The following is a 23,190-nucleotide window of genomic DNA, read 5'->3' on the forward strand; positions in this document are numbered from 1 at the left end:
CTCACATAGGAAAATGTAAAAAGTGTCAAACAATGTGAGAAGGGACAGAAAAAAGTACTGAAAAAGAAAGTGAGTGATATAGTGAAATGACATAACGTGTAGAATGTGGCGATGTTAGAAAAATGTATATGTGTCACAAATGATGTGATGTATCTATAAATGGAATGTGAAAAAAAAAGTGTAATATTACAAGGAAAAATGTAGGAAAGTGTCAATGATAGTGAACCGTGTAATCCATGAAACGTGAAAAAATAAAAAATCCATCACCAATAGAACAACGTACAAATAAAAAGTAATATGAAAATTTATTTAAATACACTCCACGATAACTTTTCATTAAGTCCATCCGGGCTGATGGAATGAAGCTCAAAAATCCATCAGGCTGCAATTTGAAGTAATCGGCCCACTCTGTCACCACCCCTTAGGGTTTTGGGGACATGGTCTATAACTAAATGTTTTAGTTGACTCAAAGTATGGCCTTTGTCGGCAAAATGCCTAGCAACGGGTTGATCCGATGCTTTACCCGAAATGGCTGCCCTGATGGCCGACTTGTGTAAGGCCATTCGTTCCTTCATCATTCTTATGGATTTACCCACATAAAGGAAGCCGCAAGGACATACTATGACATAAATGACGTGATTGGAAGTACACGTTACTACATGTTTAAGTCTATATACTTTTCCAGAAGAGGGATGTTGAAAGGAAGGACCAGTGATCATATTTTGACAAGTAGTGCATCCAAGGTATTTGTAGCATCCGGATGGTTTACTCAAAAACCCAGTACGTCTAATTGAATCTTCATTGTTATTACAAAAACCAGTAATATCAGTGTGAACTATGATGTCTTTAATGTTCTTGCCTCTAGTATAACAAGAAAGAGGCCTCCTGTTCTTAAAGCATTTTAAACTGCTATCTGTAGACAAAATAGGCCACAGTGCTTGAGTCGCCCTGAGAATAACAGGACTTGTAGTATTGTATTCACTGACAAAAGGAAAGATTTATCCTGTTTACAAGGCCTATTCTTAAGAAGGCTAGATCGTGGCATACATAACACTTCTCTTTTCTGTGCAAGTAAATGGTTCAGTTCATAGCCTCTGGCCTGAAATCTTCTCACCACTATATCCAGGGCTTCATCCAATTTAACATGATCGCTTGTAATTCGAGCCACTCTGATCATTTGTGATCACGGTAATCCTCTCTTGAGAGCTCTTGGGTGATGGCTGTTTGCTCTAAGTAACGTGCTCCTATCGGTAGTTTTATAATAAACTTCAGTGTGTAAATTACCGTTATGGATAGTGACAAGCACATCTAGATAATTAAGCGACTTGGTGTTGACTTGATGAGTAACTTTAATGAGAGATGTTCTGTTGTTAATGTCTCTCATTAACTGTTCAAAGACTGGAATCCCTCCTGTCCATAGGATAAACACATCGTCTATGTATCTAAAATATTTGTAGATGTGTCTGGACACTTCCATAACTGAAAAGAACATTTCTTTTTCTTCGTAAAACATAAAAATGTTGGCAAATGACGGGGAGACATTGCCCCCCATAGCACATCCACTTGTTTGTTGAAAAAAGGATCCATCAAATAGGAAAAAGTTCCTGGTAAGCGTAAGTTGTAGTAAATTGAGAAAAAATTCTAGATCAACAGTGTCCATATTTTCTCTAATCAAAAAATTTCTCATGGCGTTAGGCCCTGCGCATGAGGAATACTGGTGTACAAACTACATATGTCAACCGAACATAGAATGATGTCATTCGGGACTGTTTCAATATCTGCTAAACCTTTGAGAAAATCAGTAGTATCTTTAATATATCCGTCCTGTCTCCTGAATTAGAGGCTGAAGTATGCTGTCCAGAAAAACGGAAATAGGCTCAAATAGCGAATTGTTTGCAGAAATTATTGGCCTTCTGGGAGGGTGAGTAGCATTCTTGTGGATCTTTGGTACTGTAAATGTTATTGGCACTACAGCTTGTTCCAGTTTCAAAGCCTGATAGACTATAATTGGAATGATGCCATTTCGTACAGCTGCATCAAGTATAGACTCTACCTCAAACTTACAGTTGGCAGTGAGATCACCGCTAAGGGGTTTGTAGGTGTTTTTGTCTGCTAGTTGTTTATATATTTCATTTTTGTAATCCAAAAGATCAAGAACGACTACTCCACCCCCCTTATCCGCCGGACGGATAACTATGTCCCTGTATGACCCAAGATTTTTGAGAGCTTTCCATTCTGACTTGGATAAATTATAAGTATGTTTAACTGGCGCTGAAGAATATTTAGTCACTGATTCATCTAGTAAACGTATAAATGATTTAATAGTAGGGTTGGATGAAATCGGGTCAAAAGTAGAAGATGATCTAGACATCAGGAAATCATGATGCGGAGATGGTGTATGAGTAGGAGTTTGATTCTGAAAATGTTCTTTGAGTCTCAACTTACGAGCAAATCTATGCAAGTCAATTTGCCAGGTTAGTGGTTTAAACGGGTTGGTTGGAACAAAGGACAAGCCTTTCTCCAATACTCTCTTTTCTATATCACTGAGAGTCCGTTGTGATAAATTATAAACTACCGTCTCCTCCTTCCCAAACCTGCCCTTGTTCCTGGCATTATGGCCACCCCTACGGGTGGGCGTCCTCCTGATCTTGATTAAGGGACTACAATACACCATTTATAGTTTTGCTACAAGTCCCGGAGTGCCGCTGTTTGTTTACACATCGTCATTATCCATTTCTATGCCAGAGGGCACCAGGGCACGTTGCTGTGGTTGTTTCGAGTGCTGATCCGAAGCTGTTTGTTGATTTTGGCTTACCCCTTTCTCCTATATGGGATAAGGCACCGATTACTTTAGTATATTGATGCATTTTTTATAGGTGAAGTCGCTTTCACTCAGTGTGGCTTATTTTGTCTACAGATAGCAGTTTAAAATGCTTTAAGAACAGGAGGCCTCTTTCTTGTTATACTAGAGGCAAGAACATTAAAGACATCATAGTTCACACTGATATTACTGGTTTTTGTAATAACAATGAAGATTCAATTAGACGTACTGGGTTTTTGAGTAAACCACCAGGATGCTACAAATGCCTTGGATGCACTATGTGTCAAAATATGATCACTGGTCCTTCCTTTCAACATCCCTCTTCTGGAAAAGTATATAGACTTAAACATGTAGTAACGTGTACTTCCAATCACGTCATTTATGTCAAAGTATGTCCTTGCTGCTTCCTTTATGTGGGTAAATCCATAAGAATAATGAAGGAACGAATGGCCTTACACAAGTCGGCCATCAGGGCAGCCATTTCGGGTAAAGCATCGGATCAACCCGTTGCTAGTCATTTTGCCGACAAAAGCCATACTTTGAGTCAATTAAAACATTTAATTATAGACCATGTCCCCAAAACCCTAAGGGGTGGTGACAGAGCGGGCCAATTACTTCAAATTGCAGCCCGATGGATTTTTGAGCTTCATTCCATCAGCCCGCATGGACTTATACTTAAAGTTATCGTGGAGTGTATTTAAATAACTTTTCATATTTCTTTTTATTTGTACGTTGGTCTATTGGAGATGGATTTTTAATTTTTTCACGTTTCATGGATTACACGGTTCACTATCATTGACACTTTCCTACATTTTTCCTTGTAATATTACACTTTTTTTTTTCATATTCCATTTATAGATACATCACATCATTTGTGACACATATAAATTTTTCTAACATCGCCACATTCTACACGTTGTTATGTCATTTCACTATATCACTCACTTTCTTTTTCAGTACTTTTTTCTGTCCCTTCTCACATTGTTTGACACTTTTTACATTTTCCTATGTGAGTTTTTGTTTTTATTCTTTACACTTTTTTACACACTCACTTAGTTTACTTTCATTTTATTTATTTTTCATTTATTTTTTATTTTTATTTTCACTTTTATGTATTTTTATTTATTTTTTATTATTATTTTTTTCATTTTTTTCTTTAGTGTATTTTATTTTCAGTCACATCCAGTCTCATAATTAGTTGGCTCTATATGACGTAGTCTACATGGTTTTTATACATGCTGTTTCCATCACTTATGTATACGGTTATATATGCTTTTATGTATTTGTATTTACAATGCTTATTAATTGTTGATCTCTACTCTGTATTTTATATTTCTGTTTCTTTGGGCTAGTGCACTATGTAGTCACTTGGTTTATAAGCCAGGTAGGTGACAGGTTACTATTCTGACACTTGGCCGCTTCCATTTTCATGTTGTTTATTTGCACAGTTTCTTCCGGCGTTCTAATCACCATGGTGATCGGGCGTGTCTATTGTGGTGACGTCATCAGTATGGGCCGCGTCGTCCACTGATGACCTACTTCCGGGTCTTTTCCGGTGCGAGCACGCTGTGCGGGCTTCTCCCTTTATAAGGTTAGTTAAATGTTTGTATGTCTATACACCTTGATTAAGGGACGTGTGTCTCCCGAAACGTTGGGATTATGTATTGACTGCAATACACCATTTATATTTTTGCTACAAGTCCCGGAGTGCCGCTGTTTGTTTACACATCGTCATTATATATATATATATATATATATATATATATATACATACATACATACATACATACATACATACAGGTTGAGTCTCCGATATGCAAAATGCTTGGGACCAGGGGTATTTTGGATAACGGAATATTCCATATTTTGGAGTAATTGCATATCATAATGAAATACCTTGGGAATGGGAGCCAAATATACACACAGAATGCATTTATGTGTTATGTACCTTATACACACAGCCTGCAGGTAATTTTATACAATATTTTCAATAATCTTGTGGCTCAAACAAAGTTTGTATACATACATGAAATTCATTTATATTTCATATACTCCCTATACACACAGCCTGAAGGTAATTTTATACATTATTTTTAATAATTTGTGCCTTAGACAAAGTTTGTGTACATTGAACCATCAAAAATCAAAGGTTTCATTATACCAGTCAAGCAAAAATAATTACGCATTTCGGAATATTCCGTATTTCGAAATATTTGGATATGGGACACTCAACCTGCATATATATATATATATATACATATATATATATATATGCGCAAATTGTTTTTGATTGAAACAGCAACAGGGTACAATGACATTTTCAACTATTAACCTATTCGCTGCTGAGGGTTCTCTCACTCTTGTGCGGAGGTAATTTTCTAACGTTAGCGCTCATCACGTTTCACCATTATATTTTTATGCAGCACCCACACAAATTATACCTTGTTTTTTTCCAGAAGAGTTTGGATTTTCAGTAAATGTATTTTTTGAATTTTAACACATCAAAATGTTTTTATTTTTTTATTAAACAATTTTTATTGATGAAATTTCAACAGAGAAATACTTTGTGGGACTTGTTTCACTGATCTTAATAAAAAAAAAATGTCAGATGATTCGGACTCCCCACCAGTGATTAGTGCAGGGGGGGAGATGGTAAATAACTGGTGGCACTTTGCTGCGGATGATGAAACGGTTAATGTAATTTTTGATAATGACAATGTAAATGACAAAAAAAAAAAATATATAAAACTTAATGTAAATTATATATATAATATATTTTTTCCCAGCAGGGATTGTGGTGAGTAGAGGAGACATTTATGTGTCACTTCAGATTAGGTGTAACATGAAACAAACAGTATCTGGTATGCTGGTTACAATAAAACCAAAAAGTTAAGCTAACCTAATGCTGGGTACACACTGACAGATATATTGACCGATCAATTGATCGGCCAATATATCGGGTGCCCGTCGGTCAGTGTGTACCAGCGATATGTCTGTGCAACAACCACAATACAGATGATGGTTATTCAGTGTGTAAGAACAACCATCATCTGCAGATATATCTATATGCTAGGTGTGTACCCAGCTTAAGAGGTTTTGTACCAATGAGACTTGAAAAAAATCTCCATTACAGTCTAAGCCTTAATTTCCTAAGGTGGATATTATGATTCATCTTATGAGAAATTCTATAGCTGGGCATACACTATACAATTATCTGTCAGATATCTGTCCAATCTGGCTGATTGTCATTGGCTCCCGTACATTACCAGGTTTTCATTCCAACCAGCCAGATTGGACAGATAATTGTATAGTGTATGCCCAGCATAAGTAATTTCATCACTTGGTGCGATAGCCTGTATGAAATGCTATGGTCAGCAATTACTGAGCATTATAAATCAACAACACCACACTCTCCTTATACTCACTGAATAGTAACAATATCCCTAGTTTGAAGTTAATTGCTATATTGAGTGTAGTACCATTTACACATCCTAAGTACAAATAGACATATTTATGTTATGGTGCACACTTCATAAACAAGACAGCCCCAATGTCCCTTAGCAGACTAATGAATGTCCTTATGTGGGAACAGTCTAGATGGGGAGAAGGCAGAGTAGTGACCTACATTTTATATCTTTGATTCAGTGGAAATCACACAAACCTCAGTGGGCACACAAAATCATCTAAATAATACCCCTTTCAAACATAGGGCAAAAAACTGGGTTTTTGCAATTGAACGCAGGTTTTTGCTATGTGAGAAAGCAAGCGACTTGGACCCATGTATTTCCCGGGTCGCTTGATCTGATAGGGGCCATTTAGTTGCCCATTGCGATTAACGCTAACTAACTAGGTGCAAGGCAATATTACAGGAGAGAAGGGGCACAAAGGATGGGAATTTACAATACACCCTCCATACTTAAGTGATTACTTTATAGTTTTGTTCTGTAAAATGTAAACACATACATGGAGCATGATTACTCTAAGCACACAATGAATGGTTCTCTAAATTCTGAAGTTAAATGGAATACAAAAGGACTTCTTTTTACAGCTATAGAAAACAACACAGATCAGCTTGAAAAATATCAAAAGATCTCCAAAACCAAACCATTCACCTTCAAATGTGTCAGTAAATAACTATTCTTTCTAATGTTAACCCAAATAGACAACCCCCACAAATCCTTCTTACCTTGTAGCAGCGATACTTGTATAAGAATACAAGGAATACAGTCATCACCAGGATAACACTTATCATAATAAGTGTATTTAGCACGGAATTTAGAAGTCGCTGACCGACGGATGTGGTATCTTCAGTAAAAGGTGTATAAATTCTAAAGGACAATAAGGGAAAAAATAAAAATAATTCAGTATATATAGCTTGACAAAAGAAGCTTCTAATCAAGCCATAAATATTTAAGTTAACTATTTGCTTCAGCTTTAGAGAATGTCAGTAAATGTGGCAATGTATGATTCAGTATTATCCTTATTTACACTGCAGGTACAAGTGACTTAAAATGCACAATTCCTCCCTAAATGACCAAATCTGTGTCTAATTTGGCCCCACATGCACAGGTACAAATCCTGTTGCTTACAAGTCTGACTAAATGACAGGATAAAAATAGTTTCGAAAAGGAAAGTAGGCTGATAAGCACACACAATGCAATTAAGGTGATTAGCGGTTATATTATGCAACTGTTTAGGGTAATGTAAATATGGTTACTGTCTGCAACTAATATAAAATGCTCTATTGTCCTTTTACAAGAAACCCACTTCCGATCCCTTGAACACCCATCCCTACTTTCTAAACAATTCTCCAATGTATTTTACTCCTCCAGCACGACCAAATACAATGGAGTTGCGATCCTAATTAACAATAAACTACCCTTCATACAAAGCTCTGTCCATACTGATTCAGATGGTCGTTATATTATTTTAATAGGCAGACTGAGACATATAGATGTCACAATTGCTAATATCTATGCTCCTAATGTAGGCCACCAGCGCTTGTTTAAATCTTTTTTTAGTTCATTGCACAACCGACGTGTTGGCTGTTTCTTGGCGGAGACTTCAACTGTGTTCTGGACCCTGCTTTAGATAAATCTTCCCACCAGGCACGTCCCCGGGTATTCCCTCTCTCCAGATCTCTTACCAAACATGTTATAGAAGCAGGGATCTCGGATACATGGCGCTCTCTTAACCCCTCTTCTAGAGACTACACCTTTTTTTCTGCTCCTCACCGTTTATACTCGAGAATCGATTTAATCCTCTGCAGACTTTTAGTCTCCAAACACCTCATTAAATCCGCGATTGTCTTAAATTCTTGGTCCGACCACTCAATTGTCACCTCTTCTTTTGACCTTTTGGATACCCGAGTCACCCGGCCCTCTTGGGGACTCAATGAGACGCTATTAAAAATCCCTCACTTTCAAGCAAAGATCACAGATATTTTGAAGGACTATTTCCCCCTTAATGTGCCTGATTCTGGTGGCTCTTCAATGATCTGGGAAGCTCATAAATGAGTCCTCCGGGGCCATATTATCAGCTACGCCTCACACAGGAATAAGGAACATAAACAACTCCTCAAGTCCCTTACGGAACAGGTCCATCAGTTGGAATCTCTTCTTAAACGTACCCCTAAGGATGCCATTTACAGACAATTGGTTGTAGCGAAATCAGCACTTAACGTTATCTCAGAGAAGATTGAGAAATCCCTTAGATGGTTAAACCAGCGCATCTATGAAAAAAGCAATAAGGCGGACACTTTACTAGCCAATCACCTGAAGGCTCGTAAATCTCTTCTAGCAATTCCGGTGCTCAAGGATCTCTCTGGATCTCTCCAATATAACCCCCTTAAAATTAAATCTATTCATAGGGACTATTATACTCACATCTACAATCTCAAAAATCATGACTCTCCTCAACCCGCCCCGTCTATTCCTACTTCAGAATATCTTCCCTCCTGTGTTCTACCTCAGATTGCTTCTGTCACTGCTGCGGATCTTAGTTTTCCCATAACTGAAGAATTAATTAATGCCCTTAAAACCCAGAAACCCTCAAAAGCACCAGGTCCAGACGGGCTCCCATTTTCATATTACAAGACTTTTCAAGGTTCTCTCACTTCTCACCTTACGACCTCCTTTAATCATGTCTTTGAGGGCAGCTTCTTTTCTTCAGATACCACTAGAGCCAAAATCACCGTCATCCCAAAGCCAGATAAGGACCCCCAACTTGTGACTAATTATCGCCCAATACCCCTTTTAAACACCGACCTAAACTTTTCACAAAAATCCTAGCAAATAGATTAAACCCTATCCTCCCTTCTCTCATCCACCCAGATCAGGTAGGCTTTGTGCCTACCCACCAAGCACTTGATAATACTAGAAGAACAGTAGACTTAATCCATCACATCAATACCCTAAAGCTCCTCTCTCTCCTTCTTGCCCTTGACGCCGAGAAGTCCTTTGATAAGGTCTCTTGGCCTTTTATGGCAGATACTCTACTTGGCTTTGGCTTCAAGGGCAATTTTCTCCAAGCCATTACAGCTCTCTACTTCAACCCTTCCACTACTGTTTTATCAGGAGGCCTTCTTTCAGACCCCTTCCCTATCTCAAATGTGCAGTCCAGGAATCTTTCCCATATACTCCATTTAATGTGCTTTATTGCACACTTGAGGGAAAGGAGACACCCCCAGTCTGGATTAGCACCCTTCCTTATTGGTTTAAAAGCATGGAGTCTGGTATAGTATATGCACACTGGTATTAGGCACAATTCTAGGTAAGTCCTACAAGTTATATACTGTAGTGCAACTTTGGTTCATTTTTGGGATGTGGGTCCCCCTGGATTGCTTTGGTTGATCTGTTTCAGGGTACCGCATTTTAACCCTTCACTGTTTGTTTATTATACATGTATTTCACTTTTTTATTTTTATTCTTTATATGCAGCTGTGGCGGCTCTTAACTATCTCTTTTACACTGCACTTTTCTTACTATGGTGGTGCCCTGGGGCAACTTAGCTGGGCCGGTTTGGGGGGGTCCTGCGCTCTGGATTTGAACCCTAGTATGTTAGGGACGTACCCTAAAGAGGTTACCTGGATATGGTGGATAGGCCCATAACCTTAGCCATGATTATGCTAAAAACCTCTATTGATTACAAAATGTTATTGCATTTATATATTATCAATAATTTGGAGTTGAGTACCTGAGATTTGTCTGTTTCTGTGCCTATCTCAAATGGAACCATTTCTCTTGGCAAGTCCTCATACAAACTCTCTCTTTTTGCCAATGATGTCCTCCTCACCCTCACCGACCCTTTGATTTCTCTCCCAAATTTCTTCCAGGAATTATCTCTATATGGTCACTTGTCTGGCTACAAGGTAAACCACGATAAATCTGAAGCCCTGCCCATCCATATTCCTAGTGAATCCTTGGACTTCCTTCGTCTTAATTTCACCTTTGCCTGGAGGACAGATTCTATTAAATACCTTGGAATCCATCTCACAAAATCTTATCACAGTCTGTACAAAGCAAACTATCCTCCCTTAATTCCGTGCAATTGAGCAAGATATTTCTCCTTGGCGTACTCTTTTTATCTCTTGCATAAACGCAGTAAAAATTAATGTTCTTCCCAAACTATTATATTTTCACGGTTGGAGTCTGAGAATTACCTGACTCAGGTGTTGAAGTGGATTCAGCGGAGACCGGCTTGACTGGAACCATGGTTGAGGTAAATAGCTCTATTTGCAAAAGAATTGTATAGCAATGAGAACTGCCTTTAGTGATAAATGACAGGAACAGGAAACTGGGAACGTTGGAGTGGAACAAGTAGAAGACTTGGAGGAACCGGGGCGGGACCGGCAGGAAGACTTGCTGAACTGGACAGGATATCAGTAGGTGACTTGGAGGAACCGGACTGGGAGCGGCAGGAAGACTTGCTGAACTGGACAGGTTATCAGTAGGTGACTTGGAGGAACCGGACTGGGACTGGCAGGAAGATCAGCTGAATAGATTGAAGGAAAGAGTCTTCCAATAATTGCTGAACCTGGAAAAAGAAACTGTAGACTTGAAACTTAAGTGAACTGGTACCAGATCTCCGGACAGGAGTAACGAGGTTTGAACTTGAAGGATTTGGAACTTGACTCTGGACTGGAATGTGGATCGGACTGAAGAACTTGGACTTGGACTCCGGACTGGAGTAACGTGGAATGAACTTGGAATATCACTCTGGACTGGAGGATTGTGGAATGGACTTGGAATATCACTCCGGACTGGAGTATCATGAAATGGACTTGGAATATCACTCCGGACTGGACTATTGTGGAATGGACTTGGAATATCACTTCAGACTGGAGTATCGTTCGCTGTGCTTGGAAGCACTGGTAACACACAGGGAACTCAGGATCATAAGTCATGCAACAGCAATGGACATTATGCACTGCCCTGGGAACTAGTAGGATTTCTGGATGCTCCACGTATATTCGTGTAGCAGGATTACTGATAGAACTAGTCTAGGAACCAGCGGATTTCCGGACGCACCAGGTATAGCGATCGGACGGATTGCCGAATATGCCAGGTATTGCTGTAGCAGGATCTCTGGATATACCAGGTATTGCAGTTAGCAGGATTTCTGGATATACCAGGTATTGCTGTAAGCAGGATTTCTGGATATACCAGGTATTGCTGTAAGCAGGATTTCTGGATCTACCAGGTATTGCTGAAAGCAGGATTTCTGGATATACCAGGTATTGCTGTAAGCAGGATTTCCGTATGAACTGGTCTAGGAACCAGCAGGAGCAGGAGCCTGGGATACCCTTGTACTCAGCACGAACTATACACCATGGGAAGTAACGAGATGTTCAGGCCCAGAATGCTATCAGAGGAGGATGTATATACCCTGGGTCTGGCAGGAATTGGTGGATATGGTCAGGTGGTCTGGTAGTAGCATTCTGAGTGGTGGAGGGCACAACCTGCAGAGAGAGTAATCATCTGTGCAGTGCTGGGAATCAGACCTACACCTGCGATTCCAATCAAGGCTAGCAGTGTTCACAGACAGAGGAGGGCCCAGGTGAACAACCACTGTGGAAGAGAGAGCAGAGTCCAAATGCATAAACAGAAGCACTGCAGCCAGCATGATCAGGACAGATCTCCCAGGCGAATTACACATAAAGATCCCCGGGGCAGCTGACAGGGGTAAGTCTCAAGGCAAAAGGTTAAAGACTAGCCAGGGTTGTGACATATATCTCTTTCAGACCCTCCCCGTTCCTGTACCTCCCCGTGTTCTGTTTTCTCTTCAATCACTCTACGGTAAGTTAATTTGGAACAACTGAAGACCTCGTATCCGCAGGGAGATTCTTTTCAAAAGTTCAGTAACAGGAGGTCTCGGCCTTCCATCACTATCTAAATATTATCAAGCCTCCAGGCTCAGCCAATTGGCAGCTTGGCACTCCTCGTTCTTAATTTTTGTCTATTAATGTTTTTTTGACAAGTTTTTGTAATTCTATTATTAATTTTTTACATTTGTTTCTGGGATTCAAGGTAACAATTTGACATACTTCTCATCAGCGGCTGCCCGACATGGGTGAAAATCCCAATCGTCCCCAGGTAAGTATTTACTAATCTAACCTCCCCCCCTAACCCTAACCCTCCTTAGGGGAGCCTAAACCTAACCTTCCCCCCAGTGCCTAAAACTAATCCCCCCTCTAAGTGCCTAAACCTAACCCCCCCTTCCCCGCCTCTTAAACCTAAGTCCCCCAGGGGGTGCCTAACCCTAAACATCCCTTTCCCTAGCCTAACCCTAACCTCCCGGGGGGGGGGCCTAACCCTAAGTTACCCCCGGGAGCCCTTAAACCTAACCCTCCCTCCCCCGCGGCTATAAGATGCTCTAAATAGGACTGAGAGTGGAGTCCCCTATAAAAGTACAAAGAGACAATACAATGCACCATGAGTTGTCTTTAGAGGGACAATTCCTTGGTAATTACCACATATGGGTCAATTTGAAAAATAAAAAGTGCAGAGAACAATACTTTGCCAATTGTCTCAATTTACAGCCCAGAATGCAGCCATGTTACGTTTGTGGTGTGCTTATAATAGTATAAAATATGGTGGCTGCTCATCAAACATTTATAAGGAGTATTGCTTAGTATAGAAGACTTACATGCAAGTTACATGTGACTGCGGGGGGATAACCAATCAGACTATTCAATCCCATATTCACCTTTCACCCAAGCTGAGGGACTCACAAAGCTCATCAAATGTTACATGTCAAAAGATTAATTTAAAGTAATTTACAGTATACTGCCTAATGGTGCAATATGGCTCACCCCAAAATATTATTGCTCACTTGTGTGAACAGACTTTATTTTATATTAAGCCTGTCTGCGACCTCCTCTGTCAGAATATAGTATTTGGAGTAGCTCTTTTTGATATTGAAGCATATGACTAGGCATGGATAAGGATACTTCTGGTGAAGCATATGACTAGCCATGAGAGAGTAAGGATACTTCTGGTGAAGCATATGACTAGGCATGGGTAAGGATACTTCTGGTGAAGCATATGACTAGCCATGGGTAAGGATACCTCTGGTGAAGCATATGACTAGCCATGGGTAAGGATACTTCTGGTGAAGCATATGATTAGCCATGGGTAAGGATACTTCTGGTGAAGCATATGATTAGCCATGGGTAAGGATACTTCTGGTGAAGCATATGACTAGGTATGGGTAAGGATACTTCTGGTGAAGCATATGACTAGCCATGGGTAAGGATACCTCTGGTGAAGCATATGACTAGCCATGGGTAAGGATACTTCTGGTGAAGCATATGATTAGCCATGGGTAAGGATACTTCTGGTGAAGCATATGACTAGCCATCGGTAATGATAGTCCTGGTGAAGCATATGACTAGCAATGAGAGTAAGGATACTTTTGGCGATGCATATGACTAGGCTTGGGTAAGGATATTACTGGTGAAGCTATTGATTCATACCTATCTATACACTCTAAATGTCGCTATTTAGCGTTATAAGTCTGCTTATCATGTACTAAACCTGAGATCTTAAATACAGTCGCTTTATTACATAATTAATAATTAATAAAACCTTGGATATTAACCTTAAATGCTAGGGAACCTTCCTATGTAAGTGTGCAAAGTGTAAGTGTAAGGATATTAAGAAAAGACGCTAGTTAGCGTTGTGCGACTACATGTTTGTGGAGTACACCGTGGTACGTGTTTTGCAGGGTTGTTCATATTAAATGTTTTAGTAAATGTATGTATTTATATAATGAGGACTTTTAACATTGTTCTATTGCGTGGAAACCGCACGACGCTAAAAAATAGCATCGCCGTATGTAGTTATAATATGTGAGATTCGCTAAAATGGCGCTGTGCGGCCATTCGCAAAATGGCGTCTTGTTGCCATTCGCAAAATGGCATCGTGCAGATTTTAATTTTAACAGATTCTGTCTCAGCCAATCATCCGGCTTCGACAAAGCATATGACTAGCCATGGGTAAGGATACTTCTAGTGAAGCATATGCCTAGCCATGAGTAAGGATACTTCTGGTGAAGCATATAGCTAGCCATGGGTAAGGATATTTCTGGTGAAGCATATGACTAGCCATGGGTTAAGGATATTGCTGGAGAAGCATATGACTAGCCATGGGTAAGGATACTTCTGGTGAAGCATATAACTAGGCACAGGTAAGGGTACTTCTGATGAAGCATATGACTAGCCATGAGAGTAAGGATACTTCTGGTGAAGCATATGATTAGCCATGGGTAAGGATACATCTGGTGAAGCATATGACTAGCCATGGGTTAAGGATACTGCTGGAGGAACACTCCCTTTTCTGCACTTCTAGGCCTGCAAACTTACACCTTGGCTCTGCTGGTGATATCAGGACATCTGTCATTAAATCTATTCTGCCCACTCTACACTAAACATGGAAAAAGGGTTTAACAGCAAAAATAAAGGGTTTAATGGGCTTTGCAAGACATTAAGTTTAATGTCCTTGTTCCTTTGCATTTATTACTTAAAATATCAGCCCAGCTAAGTAATACATATATTTGGCCCATTTCTAGGAGAGCCTATTGCAGGATAATAGAGGTGTCAGGACTGGGGACTCAGGACTGCTCAGTAGAGACTCAGGTACTTGCTCACTGATGGTACAGAAGGTTTGCATTAGCGACGGTCGTATACAAGTCCTCCTCATTGATGGAATAAGCAACATGGCAATATACGTGGGTGTTGTAAGAGAGCAAGGACTGAGAGTAGAATTTATGGTAGATCCTGGATTGCAATCGGATTAAATCCCGACTTGAGGATACACTGGTGTTAGAGTAGACAAGACTTGGAGAATATACTGGAGTTGGAGTGTAACCAGATTTGAACAATATACTGGAGTTGAAATGGAATCAGACTTGAAAATATACTGGAGTCGTAGATGTCAGAGAGACTAGCACAACTAGCGTGGAAGCTAAAAACAAAGCATGTGTCAGTGACGAAGGTCAGGCACTGAATGCTCTGAGGAGCGAGGCTTTATATCCTGTGCATCACCGGGATTGGCTGTTGCCATCAGGTGGCCGCCGACCTGGATACCCACTGGAGACTTAGCGGTCAGCTGACAAAAATCAACAGGAACGCTGCTGGAACCCAGAGCCCCCTGAGACCAATGGCACACTGAGGATGCTCTAGAGACACATCTAGCCGGACAGGAGCCGCCAAGACTGTGCTCAGTGCTCGAAGCTGGCAGGAACGCCCCTGGAGCTCTGGACACCTGAGACCACCGCCACACTGGGGACTCGTTGGCAACCCTTTCCGCGAGACCCCAGGCCAGGACCCATGCCAGTGCAGCGTGACCCTGAAGGTGAGCACGCTTCCTGACAAGAGGCTCCTAAATGGACTCATGAATTTTCTGTAACCACTGTGCACACAAAGGGGAGATTCAGAGTCGCAACCTGCTGCGTTCGCTTAAGCATCTTTTGCCGTATTCACGTCTATGACTATATGGTTATGCAATAGCTGTGCATCTGAATATGCGAGGACTGTGACGCCCACTTTGTGCATCTTTAGACACAACCATCCCTCTTGGTGCATCTTTAGATGCGATCATCGGATGCACCATGAAAACTTGCACCTGCTGCAGGCTAGGTGCAGTATATCCGACAGAGTATAGACTCCAATGTACGTGATTAAGCGTCTGAGTTTGCAACACTCCCATTAAACACCCATAAGATGTTGTATCTCCATGTGTTTGAATAGCCAACTCCCAGTCATTGCCCAGGAATTCCCTATAAATTCCTGAGACCATGGTGTATATTTACTAAAAAGTGGGAATTTTAAAAGTGGAGATGTTGCCCATAGCAACCAATCAGATTCAAGCTATTATAAGTGCTAAATATATGTTAAGTAGAATCTGATTGGTTGCTATGGGTAACATAGCCACATCTAAAAACCTGCACTTTAGTAAATATACCCCCATTTGTCTCAATGGCTACTGCAACTCTGTGCTCACACACCATGGTACACATGTATTGTGCAACTTTTTAGCTACTTAGATGCATGCATAGCTGAAAAATATCAACGATTTTGTGCGAATATCAACATTGCGTCCAACTCAGAATCACTGAAAACATGGGACAAGATAATATGACGGAGATATGAAATGCTTTAAGCTAACTCAAGGCAATAATACACTGCAACATTGTAAACGCCTAGCAGGGGTGTTGGAACGATTTTATGTGGGGGGGCAACATAAACTCGTTCCGGCGCCGCCGCCACCCCTCCCTCTCCTCTCACTCTTACCTAAGGCTACGGAAGAGAATCTATCCACTACCCTAACCTAAGCAGTGGCCGAGCGACTGTCAGGGGCTATGCTTTATAGTTATAGGCTGCACAGCACCTGCACCCCACGTAGCAGGATGCGCAATGTGCTGTGTTTTAACCTAAAGACTGGCACATTACACCTCCTCCTCCAAGCAGTGAGGGGCTGTGCAGCCTATTGCTATAAAGCACAGCCCCTGACCGTCCAACCGCTGCTCCTTTGAGGGTCCACCGCCCCCTTGTCCCCCCCACCCATTCCGACACCCATCTATAAATAATCTGGAAAACAGCAGGAGTACATCCAGACTTGTATATACAAGATACAAAATTAATAGTTTATTTTTATATTAATCATTAACATCAATTATTGCACTACTGTGCTCTGAGAAGAGACATAACCCATACAATCTTAATGATACTTCAACTTCTGCCTTATAAAATAAGTGGGGAGCGTAATTATACCCAATTAGGCAATGACACAACACTTACAGTAGTTGTGGGAAGACTGCAGTCCTGATGAAGTTTACATATTGCCGTTTTGATCAGAAATTTCACCTTCTTACATCAAAGCATCAGTACAGTATATTCACACAGCCTATACCACAAAATAGTCTATTACTGCATGCAGATATAGGGGTATATTTACTAAAGTGCAGGTTTTTAGAAGTGTAGATGTTGCCCATAGCAACCAATCAGATTATACTTATCATTTATTTAGCACCTTCTAGAAAATAATAGCTAGAATCTGATTGGTTGCTATGGGCAACATCTCCATTTCTAAAAACCCACACTTTAGTAAATATACACCATAGTCTTATTAGTGAACAGCCAATCGTGGCTTAGAGTTTGGGTCAAATTATAGTGGAGAAAAACAAACCGATGCGCTTGCACACAGATAAACCCCTGACACTTATGAGGGATCCTGTATAACCCTCAATAAAGAAAAAGCTAAGTAATAAATTACAGTGTCTGCGCTATTAAATGGCATAAAATAAATATCCCAAGAGCTGTAATTTGTAGCATATAAATACACCTTTTATTACATTTAGAAACTAGCTGACTGTAGTCATACATGTTACTCTAAAACAAGACATAAATAGATACATTGAATTCCAATAGGTAATATATAAATAGAAACAATTTACATAGTGTTACTATTAACCTCAGTCTGACAAGGCAGAATAACTAGCAACACTGGATAGTATGAAAAATTGCCTAGTACTTGAACAATAACAAACATGAATGAAATACTGGTATTCTATTATGAGATCCAATATTACTATAGGGCAGTGGTGGCGAACCAATGGCACGTGTGCCAGAGGGGGCACTCAGAGCCCTCTCTGTGGGCACGCACCGTCGCCCCAGCACAGCGCAGGGCCGGCCTGCTTCTCTCAGCACTGTACACAGCACAGGCTGAGGGAAGCAGCACAGGAGGTGACATCTGTCTCCGGATCAGGTTGGTGGTCTCGGGTTATGGGTGCCGTGGGACCGGAGGCCTGAGGCCACGCTATTTTAATATTTTTTCTTCAATTCAATTTGGTGAGCGCGGGTCGGAGGACGGTGCGGGGGATGTGGCACGATGAGCGGGGGGGGTGTGCGTGTGTGTTAACTAGGGATGGAGCTGTATAGATGTCTATGGGGCATAATGTATTATGACTATATTGCAGAACTATGAGGAAAACCTCAGTATTCAGGTTAAATTGGCGTGTTGGCACTTTGCGATAAATAAGTGGGTTTTGGGTTGAAGTTTGGGCACTCGGTCTCTAAAAGGCTCGCCATCATTGCTATAGGGAATCGTCTCAAAGTTCTCCATTGGGTACACTAATCAGTATATCATAAAAATTCAGACACTTGCTGGCCATAGTGCACTGTGTAGAGAGCCTAGGAAATTCTCCATAAGGGCCAACCAGTTACCTGTGTTGTAAATCCAACTCCTAGACCTGCCGTGGATACGGCTGATCTGCTCAGTGTCTCTCACAACCAAACACTGCCTGGTGCGGAAGGGGCAAGCTGATATATTCCATGCTGTAGAGGAGAAGCCATAAGTCCTGTAGTGAACCAAACTTCCGGCAATACTGTTAGCTCTCTGCAATTGGTTCGGTGTCCGATCCTGTGCTGTATGGTGGCTGATAGAAAGGTGTGAAGCCCACCGTGCACAATAGCAATTTGCTGCAAATCCACAGTCAGTCCAGTTAAAACCTTAACTGGACTGGGCGTAACGGCTGCGGTGCAGCCAGCACTGCCATCATCATGAGTGAATGGGGCTTACACCTTCTCTCCTACAGGAGGTAATATACCAGCTTGCCCCTTCCGCACCAGGCAGTGTTTGGTTGTGAGAGACACCAAGCAGATCAGCCATTTCTATGGCAGGTCTAGAGTTGGATAACAGAGAATTTCCTAGGCTCTCTACACAGTGCACTATTTCCAGCAAGTGTCTGAAATTTTGGTACAGCATAAATATACGATATACTGAGTAGTGTACCCACTGGAGAACTTTGAGATGATTCCCTATAGGAATATTGAATCTTATAATAGAATACCAGTCAAGTATTTCATGTTTATTGTTGTTGGAATAGTAAGGGATTTTTCATACTATCCAGTTTTGCTAGTGACTCTGCCTTGATAGGCTGAGGTTAATAGTAATACTATTTCAACTGTTTCTATTTGTATATTATCTATTGGAATTCAATGTATCTATTTTATGTCTGTTATCAGAGTAACAAGTATGACTAAAGTCAGCTATCGTAGTTTCTACATGTAATAAAAGGTGTATTTATATGCTACAAATTACAGGTCTTGGGATATTTATTTATTGTATGCCATTTAATTGCACAGACACTTTATTTTACTACTTAAATTAGAGTGGAGTCTTTAGACTATGCTGCTCATCTGTGACTGCAATACATGGTCCCTTAAGCAACAAGCTGTAGGAGAATTCATTAAATGTTACATTGTTGCCCAGCCCTGCCTTACACAAAGTAACATTTCTTTAAATCATGACTGATGTTCCAATATACAAGATAAATATTACCAACAACTAAGTTACACTTTTATAAATAATCTAAATGCTACTGTACTAACCACCTGCTACCTAAAACAGCCGTCTCTGTATAGACACAACCCTGCCCCCAATACGTTCTTATCAAGAAATGACGCATCTAAAGACATTGTACAGGATTATTGATCACCTATGTTTATTGTTCATTGGTAATTATGACTGTTAATAAAAAACACTAATACAATATATAATTTAAGAAAAATATTTCATACTCACAATTGTCCATTTTTCTCAGTATAGAAGCTGACAGATTTTATTGTAGCAACGACAACAACCATGCATAGAGTGACTGGAATGAACAGCATTATGACATGTTTAGCACCATATTTAAGCGTCAGCTCTTCCTCCTCACTGTCCACTGGGACTTCTCTTTCAGGGGCTCCCACACCTGAAGTCTCCCCATTAGATGCATCGCCCAGCACCTGTGCACCACTAGTATATTGTTTCTGCTAGAAATAAAGAGAATTATTAAAAAATGAGCACAGTCACTGGTTGGCAGTAGAAATAAAGAAGAATTACCATTTACCAATCAGAGATTGAATTATGAATGTATTTAGATACTCAAACATTGCCATGGTTAATTCCTACAAACGCCTGACTGTTTATGTAGGGCTAATTCTCTAAAACAAATAACTTCATTTGCAATTAAAAAAAAAAAATACAATTGTCCACCAGTTCTCCATTTTTGCATTTGTGAAATCTACTATGTCATGCTTTATTTGGGCACGCAAAACACAGAGCATTAAATGGGAAGGTCATGAAAGAGCAAACACATAAGTGTTCATTTAACTGCATTGAATATTAATGAACTATAGCTATATTAAGTAAGATACATTCTTATTTATATAACAAGCCGCTGCATTTCACAGAAGAGAGACTTAAACAACATCCTAGAAATTCTGAAATTCTAATCTACATAATCAAAACTAATGTAGTAGAACCAGCAATATCCTACAAAATCCAGTAGTGAACTATTGTACTTTACTGTTGTAATTCTGGATTTAAACTCCATTCTAGGGGACCGATTCAATGAGCAGCGATGTGCCAGCAAACATCCTGCAATGCTTCACTGAGCACATATCCGCCTATTACAGAGGGCTTAACATCTCTAATTGTCCTGCCTTTTTTGTTATAGGAAAGCTTTTCCTGCACTTATATTGTTGAAGCAAGGGACTGTAGATCCGCTCTCCTGCTTCTGTTGGGCATCCATAGTGTGGCATGGTTACATGTTTAAATGGGATTAGTGTATTTTTATGTTTCCGGGAACCCATGTGTATCACACGTATTGTCATGACTGGCCGAATAGCAAAACTGTTAAATAAAGACATATTACAAAATATTTACAACAATACAAAGCTTTACTTAATAACTTTCACTGCTGAGACGATGACTTAGTGAAAATACCATTGTCTGTGAGCATGATCAATTAAGAGTTATATTTCAGATTAATATCATAATTATGTCTCATGAGGAACCTGTAGCTTCACAATGCACATGAATGCAAGTAGCTGCATCTCTCTTTCTGTCTCTCACCCTGTTATCTGGGGTCTCTGCTGAGTCCTGTAGTCCATCTTGGTAAGAAGGTAGAGGGGTGCTCTCAGATGCTATCAGTGATGTTCTCTCATTACAGTCTTCCTCCTCACTGTCTGAACTGTTCATGAAAGTAATCATAATTACACAGGATGTACCTAGCAATTGGGACAAAACACATTTCTTGTCATGTTAGAGTTTACTCTTGAGAATGATTTACATATCAAGTAATAAATATGCTCATCTATAATGTACAATCAAACTTAAAAACAGATAACCATAACAGTAATGTGACATGAAGCTGTCTCTATATTTGTTACATTTGCTTTCTTTTGAGTTCCAAATGAGAAGAGGTTGAAAGCAGGATTCACACTAAGGGCCATATTCAATTTAAGGCGAAAAGTCCGACATCATTGCCATTTTTGGAGGGGATAAAGTATTGCGTGCGTGCCCGCTTATCCCCGTATTCAATTAGGAATCAGAGAAAACGGGACCCGGCGGAAGGGTAAGTATCGAAAAGTCCTGTCCCTTTTGGGGAAATCAGCCCGTCACCCCAAAAAGATGGTCTGACATGGGGGATCACTATGGGTACCCCCGAATTGGTCTGCTAAAGGTAACTGGCGTTTTTAAACAGCCGCGGTAGGTGCATAAATGCGTCTTTGAAGAAGTGGTGAAGAATAGCATTTAGCTTTATTTTTTTGTAAAAATAAGTAGTCCCATCATATTTGAGGTACATGAAAATGGGTGCAAGCATATTTTTAAGTCCCTAAAGTAATTTTAAAATTTCTTCAAAAATCCACCTGCCGCAACCACCCGCATTCTAGAAAACACCTGCCGCATACTTGGGGACCCCCCCTGAGTCATTAAGCTAGTTTTTTTTTTAAAATATCTTTATTCACTTTCCAAATTTTAAAACAAGTAGGTAACAAGAACAGTATTACATTCCAATGTTCTTACACCAAGGTTCATTAAAAAACATTGATTCCATTGATCAAACAGCAAATAAGCAACAGAAGGAATAATACAATCCAATGTTCTTCATAGCATTCCACTTTATACAATTACGTTGATCACATCTAAATGCCTTAATATTCCCGCCCATTTTATCTATATAACACAAACATAGAAAAAAGAAGAAACATTTTTTTTTCCTTTTTTCTTTCCTCCCATCCTCTTATCCTCCCAGTCTATCTATAGGCGGATCTCCCAAAATAATTATTTTTTCATACCAATTTGAATTCTGAAAGCATTTATGCAGTTGAAATTTTAGGCTCATTGGTAGTGAGTTAATAAATCCCTCCTATATATCAAACCTTTCAATATATTTTTCCCTCTGAATAGCGGTTTCTATCCATTCCATCCGGAATACAAAAAATTATTTATTCAAAAATAAGGACTATGATGGAGGTTTAGATTCTATCCAAGTTTGTAGTATACACTTCCTTGCCACCAATAAAATTATTGTAAGCATTTCCCTGCTTCCTTTATTATATTTTAGATCTGATTCCGTTATCCTCAATATTGCTCATTGTGCTGTCACTGGGATATAATCAATTAGGTGTGTGTAGGCAAACTTCTGCACCTGATCCCAGAATTTTTTAACCTCCTTACACTCCCATAGGCAATGATATAATGAGGCATTAAATATTTAACATTTCGGAAATTCATTTGTCTCTGCAAGCCTCATTTTATATCTCCTTTGTGGTGATATGTATCAACTATGATATATCTTCAAATTAATTTCTCTATATGATATTGATTTTATAATTTTGTTAGAATATTCTAGTGTTTTCAATATCCTATCTTCTGATACACTCGGAAAAGAATCTTGCCATCTTCCTACACCTTTTTTTACCATGGGAATGTCTATTAAGTTTCTTAACAAATTACAATATAATGTAATTGCCTTTTTCCCTATTACTTGTTGGTTGAGAATTTTATCCAAGTTGTTATTAATATCTTTCTCTACCA

The 23,190-nt window shown here is 39.8% G+C and overlaps 1 protein-coding gene across 4 annotated transcripts in view; it reads right to left on the reverse strand.

Moving 5' to 3' along the window:
- PSEN2 (presenilin 2) overlaps positions 1 to 23,190 on the reverse strand; it is a 90,824-nt gene that overhangs the window by 18,927 nt on the left and 48,707 nt on the right. For 3 of the 4 annotated variants that reach the window (XM_088474339.1, XM_088474341.1, XM_088474340.1), the window contains 3 exons: positions 21,223 to 21,377; positions 19,906 to 20,138; positions 7,008 to 7,149 (listed from right to left, as the gene is read on the reverse strand). In XM_088474339.1, the coding sequence (XP_088330465.1) occupies positions 7,008 to 7,149; positions 19,906 to 20,138; positions 21,223 to 21,360 (513 nt within the window). In that variant the 5' untranslated portion in view covers positions 21,361 to 21,377. The remainder of the gene's footprint in view (positions 1 to 7,007; positions 7,150 to 19,905; positions 20,139 to 21,222; positions 21,378 to 23,190) is intronic. The other variant, XM_088474342.1, reaches the window with a different exon arrangement.

Source organism: Taudactylus pleione, unplaced genomic scaffold (genome assembly GCF_031769625.1).
Source record: "Taudactylus pleione unplaced genomic scaffold, aTauple2 ptg000154l, whole genome shotgun sequence".
NCBI classification, from domain to species: Eukaryota; Metazoa; Chordata; class Amphibia; order Anura; family Myobatrachidae; genus Taudactylus; species Taudactylus pleione.